The sequence below is a fragment of the Cynoglossus semilaevis genome, chromosome 3 (genome assembly GCF_000523025.1).
Source record: "Cynoglossus semilaevis isolate Cse_v1.0 chromosome 3, Cse_v1.0, whole genome shotgun sequence".
Classification (NCBI taxonomy): Eukaryota; Metazoa; Chordata; class Actinopteri; order Pleuronectiformes; family Cynoglossidae; genus Cynoglossus; species Cynoglossus semilaevis.
In genome coordinates this window covers 11,075,347-11,086,464 of record NC_024309.1, presented here as the reverse complement: position 1 = coordinate 11,086,464, position 11,118 = coordinate 11,075,347, and the positions used below count along the sequence as shown (strand labels likewise).

The 11,118-nt window shown below is 39.3% G+C and overlaps 2 protein-coding genes and 1 long non-coding RNA gene across 3 annotated transcripts; 1 reads left to right on the top strand and 2 right to left on the bottom strand.

The window, feature by feature from the left end:
- Window positions 1-292: 292 nt before the first annotated feature.
- On the bottom strand, window positions 293-2,117 carry crygn2 (crystallin, gamma N2). Its single transcript, XM_008308059.3, has 5 exons — window positions 1,960-2,117; window positions 1,634-1,725; window positions 1,196-1,352; window positions 725-870; window positions 293-600 (listed from the first exon to the last, which is right to left on the bottom strand). The coding sequence occupies exons 1-5, from the start codon at window positions 1,978-1,980 to the stop codon at window positions 465-467; spliced, it is 552 nt and encodes a 183-aa protein (XP_008306281.1). The 5' UTR covers window positions 1,981-2,117; the 3' UTR covers window positions 293-464.
- Window positions 2,118-2,611: 494 nt separating this feature from the next.
- Window positions 2,612-10,506, top strand: eci2 (enoyl-CoA delta isomerase 2). Its single transcript, XM_008308060.3, has 11 exons — window positions 2,612-2,762; window positions 3,728-3,789; window positions 3,875-3,978; window positions 4,053-4,151; window positions 4,258-4,452; window positions 5,656-5,725; window positions 5,868-5,970; window positions 6,906-7,026; window positions 8,700-8,789; window positions 9,236-9,379; window positions 10,019-10,506. Exons 1-11 carry the CDS (start codon window positions 2,707-2,709, stop codon window positions 10,172-10,174), a joined length of 1,200 nt encoding a protein of 399 aa, XP_008306282.1. The 5' UTR covers window positions 2,612-2,706; the 3' UTR covers window positions 10,175-10,506.
- On the bottom strand, window positions 9,064-10,964 carry LOC112486846 (uncharacterized). Its single transcript, XR_003049399.1, has 3 exons — window positions 10,834-10,964; window positions 10,015-10,230; window positions 9,064-9,138 (listed from the first exon to the last, which is right to left on the bottom strand). It is a non-coding gene; the product is annotated as an uncharacterized LOC112486846 (long non-coding RNA).
- Between the last annotated feature and the right edge of the window lie 154 nt (window positions 10,965-11,118).

Sequence of the window (11,118 nt, the reverse complement as noted above, 5' to 3'; positions counted from 1 at the left end):
TTTTTGTTAGTCAACCCTCAGACAGGATGCCCCCTGCTGGCAGTGAGAAGCTACAGGCAGAGCTACACTGATGTGTAAGGAGTTATCCAGATAACCTCAGGTTTAAGGTCTGTAATTATCCAGTCAGTGTAACGTTTACCTGGCTAGTTAAGATCAAACTCCTTGTTACCTAACAGCTAATTAAGATTTAAATGTGTGGTGACGTGTATCCAGTGAATGAAGGGAACCTAGTGGTCATTGATATAATTTTTCTGACCTCAGGTTCACCTGCTTCAGTTTCCATCTGCTCTATGACCTACTGTAACAAAACTCTTAACTTCAACTACAGTTTCATCATCACACACACAAAACACACACACAGAGGAAATGTTTGGTAAAAATCCTGTTTTCTTATTTGAGTTTATTTACTGAACATGATGACATCAGTGCAGGGCGGGGTCTGTAGTAATCAAAGGAGTGGGACTTTAGAAATAGTTGACCACTCGGCGTATGGACTGGATGTTGGGGTTCTGGGCCTGCCATTCGTTGTGGCTGCAGTAGTTGCCGCGCTCTACGATGTACATGCGGCCGCGGAAGTTTGGCTCCTCGTACATGACCCAGCTGCAAAGACACGTGTTCACGCAGAGAGGCAAATAAATGATAACCCAAAACTGCACTTCCATAGATACTGGTAATCAAATTAAGAGTGTGTTGGGGTGTGTGTGCGTTGTCGTGTAACACTTACGCTCCGTCTCCGTACACTCTGACTGAGTTGATGCAGTTCTTGCTGAAGCCTCGGCTCTGCAGGAATGGACAGTCATCGCAGATTTCCACGCACTGACCAGAGAAGTTGCAGCTCTCGAACAACTCAATGCGATAATGTTCTCCATGCTAACAAAAAAACAAACAGAAAAAACAGTGACATAGTGTAAAACCACTGGATAAAAGAAATGGGTTTTTATAAACATATTTGTTGTTGAAATGTCAAAGTTGAAACTAAATGACTGTAGGTGTTTTTTATTTGATGTTGGTCAAAGTCTTAATTGTTGGCATGGATCTTGTGTAGCTAACTAATGCTGTTAGAAGTCTGTTAGAAATTTCAACTGAAACGAATCACTGCTGCATTTAAATGAAGGAAAGAAACCAAATTCCAGAAGAATTGCAGGGACAATTACAAAAAGAAATCACAGAACACAATATTCTGAGTGTCATGTACCATACGGATGGGTTTACAAGAGCCCATGTGATCATTGTGGGAGTTCCATCTCTGGAATTCTGGGTACTCTCCATGCTCCAAGATGTACTGCTGCCCCTTGAAGTCAGGATGGTCATAGCAGATCCAGGCACCGCTCTCCACACGGATGGAGTTCACTCTTACAGCACAAGGAAACGGGATGACATGTCAATAAAACGGGCCGCTGAAGATAAACTCAGGAGTAGAGATGATAGCGACGCTTGTAAGTCAGAAATTTGGGTGACATTAAGTGGTGAAACTGCGTATTACAGCTCAAAACTTATTTACAGGCTTAATTTCTTTCTTCATTTTCATAGTTAAATAATGTATAGAACTAAAAAAAAAAATCCAAACTGGTCCTCAAAAAATAGACTTGATCAAAACATGATCATTAAAAATCCTGTTTGAATTCCATGTTACCTGTTCATAAAGCCACGGTCCTGGAAGTTGTCACAGTCACCTCTGACCTCCAGCTTTCTGCCGGTGAAGCACTTCCCCTCATAGAAGGTGATCTAGGACATATTGAAATGCATTTATGTTAAGAATGTAATTGATAGAAACATTTTTTTCAATAATGCTTAGCCAGATTGTTTAGGGCAAACCCAGGATGACATCATAATACATTACTAGACATTAAATTGAATTTTTTTAATAATCACTGAGTTGTTAAAGCAGAGACTAAAACTTGTTTCAAAATCAAGGTTTAAATGTCAAACCAACCCTGAATGAAAAGTCAGTGTGCTCACCTTTCCAGAGTACTGGGACATGTTTGTCCACTGGTGTCGTCCAACCTGTCACTACAACACAAAACACGCGTGCGAGGTGTAGGACATGAAAAGTTGGACCCCCCAATATATATGAGAGAGGGATGAGGTCCACACTTCACAGGACAAAGGGCGGGATGAAATGGTACGTGCTGAATCCACACTTTCCCTTCATCTGCTGCTGAGTCTGCTGTGTGAATGTGTGTGTGTGTGTGTGTGTGTGTGAGAGAGAGAGAGAGCATTCTCAATAGCTTTGCAGGGTCAGTGATATTCCGTGTACCTTGTGTCTATGTAACCACAAGCCCTCTGTCCATCTGCCAAAAACATTGTTCTGTCTTTTTTATTTGACTCAAAATACAAACTGTGATTTAGAAAACTTTTACAAAAAGTACTGTATAAACCAACTAGTAGCCATCAGATCACATGGATATATATATATATCTATATCTATCTATCTATCTATCTATAGATCTATATATATATATATATATAGTATATATAGTCTATCAAAACGAGCTATATTTATGTATGTATGTATGTATATATGTGTATGTACGTAAATGTGTGTAAATTCTCACTGGAGCAGTGACGACACTCATGCAGCTGCTCTCGCGAGATCTGGCAACGCTACTCTACCCTACCCTACCCTAAGCTAAGCTAAGCTAATTGTTACTACTCCCCTCAGCTCGCTTTCCTGACCTTCTGGAACCGCCTATATCCTACCGTTAAATGGCTGCCGCGACGCTGCGTTGCTACTCTCTGTGGAGACAGTTAACGCCAAAAAGGTAATTTAACTTCTACGATTCTCTAACTATCCGACGGGGATAATACAGCTTCGTTGAACAAAATCGCTGAAATGTTTGAGCTCATAGCTAATGGTAACGCTAACGCTTGTCTCCGCGGTTTGCCTGCTAGCTAAAGCTGAGCTAAACTATGAACAGTTTAGCTCAGTAGTCATTGTACGTTAAGTTACGAAACACGACAAACACAGAATTCTGAAATGCTGATGAACTTCAATAAAGTGTATTTGGAGTAGTGTTCGAGCTCACAGCTGCTGATATATTTGTTGTTATGTTACTGTAGTCGGCGTTTGTTTGACCTAATTGTCCCTGGAGGAAATCAAACAACGCTGTATTTGGATACACACCTATAGTATATATTTGCTGTACTCTACACCACTAGTTAGAACTGAAGAAGCCTCTTGGATGAGAGGTGAAACGACTTCTTTTAGAAAATTCACGTCCAGTTCCCTAACAAAACTTTTTAAAAACTTGACCATGACCTGGATGACTAACAAAACTTTTTTGAAACTTGACCATGACCTGGATGACTGTGAATCTTCATAGACCACCGTATGAAGGTGTTTACCGAAGCTTATTAAACAATGTTTTCCTAAGATGTAAATATGATGAACTATTGCTGAGTTCTACTTTACAAAAACAACAACAACAACAACAACAACACAAACTGTAGGTTAGTACAGGTTTATTTTCCTTCTTTATTTAGATCCACTCAGTATTAGACCTAATGCAACATGTTTAATAAAAATAAACAATACGTTTTTTGCTGTGAGTTGATTGTGTTATAATTCATCTCACATTTTAGAACAAATCCAGAGCTTCACAGCACGTCTTTTATTATAACCACAGCCTTATGTGCTGTTGTTAGCTAAATCCTCTTATATAGTTTCTTTTATCTGTTTTTTGCAGTCTCTGTTTCTGTTGTTGAGTCTTATCCTGTGTGTCTGCAGCTCAGTTCGACTTCTTCCTCTCTCTGTTGTGAAGATACACACCTCTGCACCTCGTGTGATGGGTAAGACTCCTCCATCTGCTGCGTTGCTTGCGATGAGTTGTTTAAGCTGCTGCCAGGTATTGACACGATTCCTCCCTCTCTGCAGGTGCTACCGTGGAGCAGTTTGAGCGAGCTAAGAGCCAACTGTCGATGCTGCAGAAAGATCCAGGAAACCAGGTCAAACTGAAAATGTACGGGCTCTTCAAACAGGTGAGACACTGTTTCCCCCAAAGCCACAGCTGTAAATATTCAACGCTGTAAACCTAAGACTGAGTTTCCTTCAGGCCACTCAGGGTCCCTGCAACACCCCCAAACCTGGAATGATGGACTTTGTAAACAAGGCCAAATGGGAAGCATGGAAATCTCTGGGTTCCATTCCACAGGTAACAGTGATGTAAATGAAAAAAGAAAATCTGTCAGAGTTGTTTTTTATTATTTCTCTCACTGGATCCAATTTCAAATATAAACCAAAATATGTGACTTCTACAGGAAGATGCCAGGCAGCAGTACTGTGATTTGGTTGTGTCCCTGATGGATGCAGAAGGACTTAGTTCCACCGCTGAGACAGCTGCAAAGCCTTCTGGGAGCACGTCAGGGTTTAACTCCTTGTTAGTTACAACAGAGGATGGAATCACTACCATCAAAATGAACCGACCAGCCAAAAAAAACGCCATCACCAATGAGGTGAGTTTGAGAAACTGTACTGGCCCTGAGTCGCCACTTGGTGTCAGTGTGTAGCTACATTTCAAAGATAAAAGTATGAAAGTAACAAAAATCTACAGAGCCCCTAAAGTGACATGGGGAAAAAAAAGAAGAGAAACGTATCTCGTGCTCACGATATACTTTCTTGTGCTCACGAGAAATATATCTAAGACATTTTGGCTCGTTTACACGATTCAGATGAATTGTACATTATGCTTGGCTTGAGGCATGGTGAGATTTTACAAATATTGGGCTCTGTGGATGAGATTTTTTATTAGTATGCGTACTCTCAGAAGGATGAGGAGGATGAAGGATGAGGATGATTTACGTATATACGTGTTTACCCTTCACGAACCTCCCTACACTGTTATCAACAGTAGAACAACAACAACAATAATATACAAAATCTAACTGAGGTATCGTACATTAATTAAATGCTCACTATATATACAGTACATATTTCACGCATGACATGCCTGTGTCTTAGATTTCCCAACTGTACGTACTGTACATGATTGTTTGTTATTTTAATGTATTACCCTGTATGGGTAACACTGTATGTGTGGCAAAATGTCTTAGATATATTTTCTCGTGAGCACGTGAGAAAGTATCTAGTGTGCACGAGAAACGTTTCTCTCTTTTTTTTTTCCATGTCACTTTAGGGGCTCTGTAAAAATCTAATAATTTGTAAAAAAAAAAAAAAAAACTTAAAACAAACAGGGTACATTCATTCTTTTATTTAATGATATAAACATTTAAAAAAACATCTTGATTATTTTTAAATAACTCTAACTCCTTTGTTAGACATTGTACAGCATGCAGTTTAAATGTTAGAATAATAAATTTTAGTTTAATAAATAGATTTTTTTTTTTAACAAACAAAAAAGATTAGAAATAAACAAAATAATCTAAAATTAAAGACAAAAATGTGTTTTTATATTTTTATTATGTCATCTGATTCATGTATTCTGCTGCCTAGTTAATCAGGATTCTTTTCAAATAATAAATAATATACAAAAAATCTCCTCTTCAATTCATTTAAAAAATATTTTTTAAGAAACATCTTAGATCCAAAAATTCATCCAAAATTTTTTTCTGGTTTTGTGTCAGGCGTTAAAGGGATGATGTGTGATTATCGAAATATAATTATTGTTTGGCTTAATGTATTACATCTTCTGTTTACAGATGTACAATGAGATCATTGCAGCCCTGGAGCAGGCAGCAAAAGATGATTCAGTCATCACTGTTTTCACAGGTACACAGACACCCACCAACCAACATCACTGTTGTAGACAAGCAGGCAATGAGGAAACCCCTCACTGGGGGTCAGCTTGGATCAGAGTAGTAATGACCTTTTACTGACCCTCTCTCTCTCTCTCTCTTCCTGTGTTCTAAAGGTGCTGGTGATTTTTACTGCAGTGGTAACGACCTCAACAACTTTCAGCTCGACGGCACAAAATCAGTGGAGGAGAAAGCCAAGGATGGAGCAGAGCTGCTGAGGTACAGCCGCTACACCACCCCCTCATCTCTCCTCTATTTTAGAGATACTTTCTCGTGCTCACGAGAAAATATATCTAAGACATTTTGCCACACATACATACAGGGTAATACATTAAAATAACAATCATGTACGCGTGGGAAATCTAAGATACCGGCATGTTATGCGTGACGTGTACTGTATATATGGTGAGCATTTAATGAATGTAGGATACCTCAGTTAGACACTGGAGGGCGCTGTTGTTGTTCTACTGTTGATAACAGTGTAGGGAGGTTCGTGAAGGGTAAACGCATATATACGTAAATCATCCTCATCCTTCATCCTCCTCATCCTTCTGATAGTACGCATACTAATAAAAAATCTCATCCACAGAGCCCAATATTTGTAAAATCTCACCATGCCTCAAGCCAAGCATAAAGTACAATTCATCTAAATCTTGTAAACGAGCCATATTCTTGGCTCGCATGTGGATCATTTCATTCATTTTAATTTTATTTATAGAGCGCATTTCATGCACAAAGTAAACTCAGTATGCTTTACAGATATCACGAAATTACGTGAAAGTTGTCACGAAATACACTGGTCTCAACTGTGATAGGAGGGCACAACAACAGTGCCCTCCTGTGTCTAACTGAGACACATACATTAATTAAATGCTCACCATATATACAGTACATATGTCACGCATGACATGCCGGTGTCTTAGATTTACCAACCGTACGTACTGTACATGATTGTTTGTTATTTTAATGTATTACCCTGTATGTATGTAAAAGGTCTTAGATAGACTTTCCTTTCTCATGCTCACAAGAAAGTATCTAGTGCGCACAAGATACGTTTCTTTTTTCTTTTTTTTTCCCATGTCACTTTACTTTTTTTTGAGGCTCTGTACTCAATTGTCCTTTTTGTATTTATTTATTTTTCTTCTTTTGGGCAGGAAATATGTGAAGGCCTACATTGACTTCCCAAAGCCTCTGGTCGCTGTGGTGAATGGTCCAGCTGTTGGAATCTCAGTGACAGTATTGGGACTCTTCGACCTGGTCTACGCCAACGACAAGGTAAATACATACACGTATTCTTCAAGATACCAGCCCCCCCCCCCCCCTAAAATACAAGTTTTCCAAGCTACGAGTATTCAAGTTTTAAAAAGTTCTGTTAGGGAACTGGACGTCAATTTTCTAAAAGAAGTCGTTTCACCTCTCATCCAAGAGGCTTCTTCAGTTCTAACTGGTGGAGGAGAGTACAGCAAATATACAGTGGTATGAAAAAGTTTGGGCACCCCTGATCATTTTCAAAATGTTCCTTTATGTATCATTGGTTGTTTGGAACAGCAATTTCAATTAAATATATCATATAGCAGACAAACACAGTGATATTTAAGAAGTGAAATGAAGTTTCACAAGGACAATGTTCTGGAATGGCCATCTCAGTCCCCAGACCTGAATATCAGTGAAAATCTGTGGTCTGTTTTAAAGCGGGCTGTCCATGCTCGGAAACCATCAAACCTGACTGAACTGGAGATGTTTTGTAAAGAAGAATGGTCAAAAATACCTTCAACCAGAATCCAGACCCTCATAGGAAGCTATAGGAAGCGTTTAGAGGCTGTTGTTTCTGCAAAAGGAGGATCCACTAAATATTGATGTAATTTTTCTGTTGGGGTGCCCACATTTATGCACCTGCCTACTTTTGTTTAAGTAATTATTGCACACTTTCTGTAAATCCTATAAACTTCATTTCACTTCTTAAATATCACTGTCTTTGTTTGCTATATGATATATTTAATTGAAATTGCTGTTCCGAACAACCAATGATCCATAAAGGAAAATCTTGAAATTGATCAGGGGTGCCCAAACCTTTTCATACCACTGTATACTCTAGATGTGTATCCAAATACAGCGTTGTTTGATTTCCTCCAGGGACAATTAGGTCAAACAAACGCCGACTACAGTAACATAACAACAAATATATCAGCAGCTGTGAGCTCGAACACTACTCCAAATACACTTTATTGAAGTTCATCAGCATTTCAGAATTCTGTGTTTGTCGTGTTTCGTAACTTAACGTACAATGACTAAATTCATAGTTTAGCTCAGCTTTAGCTAGCAGGCAAATCGTGGGGACAAGCGTTAGCATTAGCTATGTGCAAGAGCTCAAACATTAGCGATTTTGTTCGACTAAGCTACATTATCCCCATCAGATAGTTAGTTGCTGTACTCTCCTCCACCAGTTAGAACTGAAGAAGCCTCTTGGATTAGAGGGGAAATGACTTCCTTTAGGAAATTCACGTCCAGTTGCCAAACAGAACTTTTTAAAACTTGTTTTCTTAATTATTATCAGTTTTTATTATCAATGTTTATGCTTATATCCATGTTTTTGATGTTTAGATTGGGGGGGGGTTAAATTAATTAATAGTATATTTCTGGGGGGCTGCAATTGGTTTTTAGTTATTTTTAGCTGATGTCCAGATTCAGGCTAAATCAGTTTAAACTAAAAACAAAATGTAGACTTTGGACTGTTGTATGTTGCAGTATGTTGATGTTATAGATAAGTATAAATATATAATATATCTAACAACACAAATGTTTTTTTGGAAAGCTTCACTTTTATTTATAATGTACACAGAAAACGTAAAACTTAGGAATTGATGTCATCATTCACAAAACATAAAATCACATTCAAAGTTTTTTTCTTCTTCTATCTAAGTTACATAATGTGTTTTCAATTCTTCTAGGCCACGTTCCACACTCCCTTCAGTCAGCTGGGTCAGAGTCCTGAGGGATGCTCTTCCTACATCTTCCCAAAGGTCATGGGTCCAGCCAAGGTAGATGAAGACACACACACACTCCTGTCCTCTCCTCACCTACAGGAAGCTGTCTCCCCCCAACCCCGCCCCCATCATCCAAAATATTATAAGAATGTTGTTGTTCGTTTGTGCTGTAAAAATAATTGAAGAATACAATTTTTGACCTGTGACGCCATGTATGTCTCTTGGAGAGATTTGGATGTGGAGGTGGTACTGCATGATGTCACAAGTCAGAAAATGTATTTTTTAATTACTCCAGAGCTTTAATAGCACAAATGACATTTTTGGATGATGGAGGGGGATGCGGAGCTTCCTGTAGATCCTCTCCTCTGGTGAACCTCTCTCCTCTTTGTGCCTTTTTTTAGCCCTGTGGAATAACCATAGGCAAAATTCAATGTAAAACACACATGCAATCAAAAGGTACAGCTGTGAGGTTTCTAATAACTACATATCTCCCCCTACAGGCCAGTGAGGTGCTATTGTTCAACAAGAAGCTCACAGCAGTTCAAGCCTGTGAACTAGGGCTTGTCACAGAGGTTTTTCCTGACAGCAGCTTCCAGACAGAGGTTTGGCGTCGACTGAAAGCCTACGCTAAGCTACCACCCAATGTAAGTATTACATGAAGTCATGTGTATAATTGTGGATATTCTCAGTCATAATAATAATAATCTCCAAAGCAGTGTTAAAGCAGTCGACTGGACTGACCTCAAGTTGAAGAGTTGTTTCTCTTCTAGACAGTTGTTTATTGTAGATATGTCAGAACTCTCCAACAGACCACATGACTGCATCTCCAAAGCAGTCGACTGGACTGACCTCAAGTTGAAGACTTGTTTCTCCTCTCATCCAACAGGCTTCATCAGTTCTACTGTCCTGGTGGGGAGGTTCCAGGTATTTATCCACCCCAGAGGGGGGTGTGGTGTGGGGTAAAGTGCACAATGCTGTCCTTAGTTCTCTCCACAGGAAGTGCAGCTGTAATTCACAACTCCATCCAACGACCCCCACCCAGAGGACAGGGAGGGGGAACGATCCACATGTCCACTTTACCCCACACCACACCCCCCTCTGGGGTGGATAAATACCTGGAACCTCCCCACCAGGACAGTAGAACTGATGAAGCCTGTTGGATGAGAGGAGAAACAAGTCTTCAACTTGAGGTCAGTCCAGTCGACTGCTTTGGAGATGCAGTCATGTGGTCTGTTGGAGAGTTCTGACATATCTACAATAAACAACTGTCTGTTCTTACCCAGAGTTTGAAGTTGTCGAAACAGCTGATTCGCTCGGAGGAGAAGGCGCGTCTCCACGCAGTAAACGATGCAGAGGTGAACCTGCTGCGGGAGCGCTGGACGTCAGATGAGTGTGCCAACGCCATTATGAGCTTCTTCATGTCCAAAGCCAAACTCTAAGAGGAGCAGCTCTTCAAATGCCATGTGATCAACCGGGTCTACGCACATTGAGTGTCCTGCAGAGTCCAGAAACAAATGTATGTCGTTAAAGCATCATGCTGTGAGAGGACACAAAAAGTTAAATTAGCATCATGGTAACAGGAATAGCTGCTGTACAATATGATGTTGTCTGACCTAGTCAATTACAGTTCAACCTTTTAGCGCTGTTTCAAGTGCCTTAAACTAATTATCTGTTAAATAACTGTCTTTGTAATTTTTAACATGTAAATCATGTATGTATTTAAATACAGAACAAAGAATGACTAAAATCACAATTTTATCCAAGGAAAAAATATTTTGTCATATTTAACACAAATGCACCTAAATTTTTGACAATCAAGAAAAATTGGGTTATTTTAAAAGCCATAATATGTAACTTTAGGATGATTTTAGAGAATAAATACTTAGTTGTATATTTAACACAAACAATAATTTCCTACATTTGTTTTAAGGTGGTATCATGTGTAGTCACATGTTTCACCACAAGAGGGCAGCAGTTCTCTCTAATAAAAATTATTTGAGCTAAAGCTGGGACTCTTAGGGAGTTCGAAGCTGGCATAAATCTAATTTAACAACAACTACATTCTGCAAATGGGATTGAACCTAAATTATAAACTCACCTTCTTGATACCTTTACTGTGTGACCAGCGTCCTTTTCTGCAGCAGCTGTAGTTTGAGTTAGACAGTGAGCAGGTTGTTGAAGTGGTGTGGTGTTTTTCTTTATCCATTCATAATGACCTTGGCCTTAAAGAAGTGAAAGAAAGATTTAGAGAAGACAATGGAAGACAAGATCTGCTGGTTAACTATTGAGACACTGGAAAAATAGGGAAAATGTCTTTCCCCAAGAGGGAGCGTTAGATAAAATAATTAAGAACCATCCAGCAGCATGTTTTAGGACATAGTCT

Excerpts from the sequence above, each read along its gene's own strand:
- crygn2 (XM_008308059.3), bottom strand. The coding sequence starts at position 1,980 with ATGTCCCAGTACTCTGGAAAG. Across the intron at positions 1,353-1,633 it reads GACCGTGGCTTTATGAACAG|AGTGAACTCCATCCGTGTGG; the intron begins GTAACATGGAAT and ends TTGTGCTGTAAG. Across the intron at positions 601-724 it reads AGAGTGTACGGAGACGGAGC|CTGGGTCATGTACGAGGAGC; the intron begins GTAAGTGTTACA and ends GTGTCTTTGCAG.
- eci2 (XM_008308060.3), top strand. The coding sequence starts at position 2,707 with ATGGCTGCCGCGACGCTGCGTTGCTACTCTCTGTGGAGACAGTTAACG. Across the intron at positions 3,790-3,874 it reads CTCTGCACCTCGTGTGATGG|GTGCTACCGTGGAGCAGTTT; the intron begins GTAAGACTCCTC and ends CCCTCTCTGCAG. Across the intron at positions 9,380-10,018 it reads ACGCTAAGCTACCACCCAAT|AGTTTGAAGTTGTCGAAACA; the intron begins GTAAGTATTACA and ends GTTCTTACCCAG.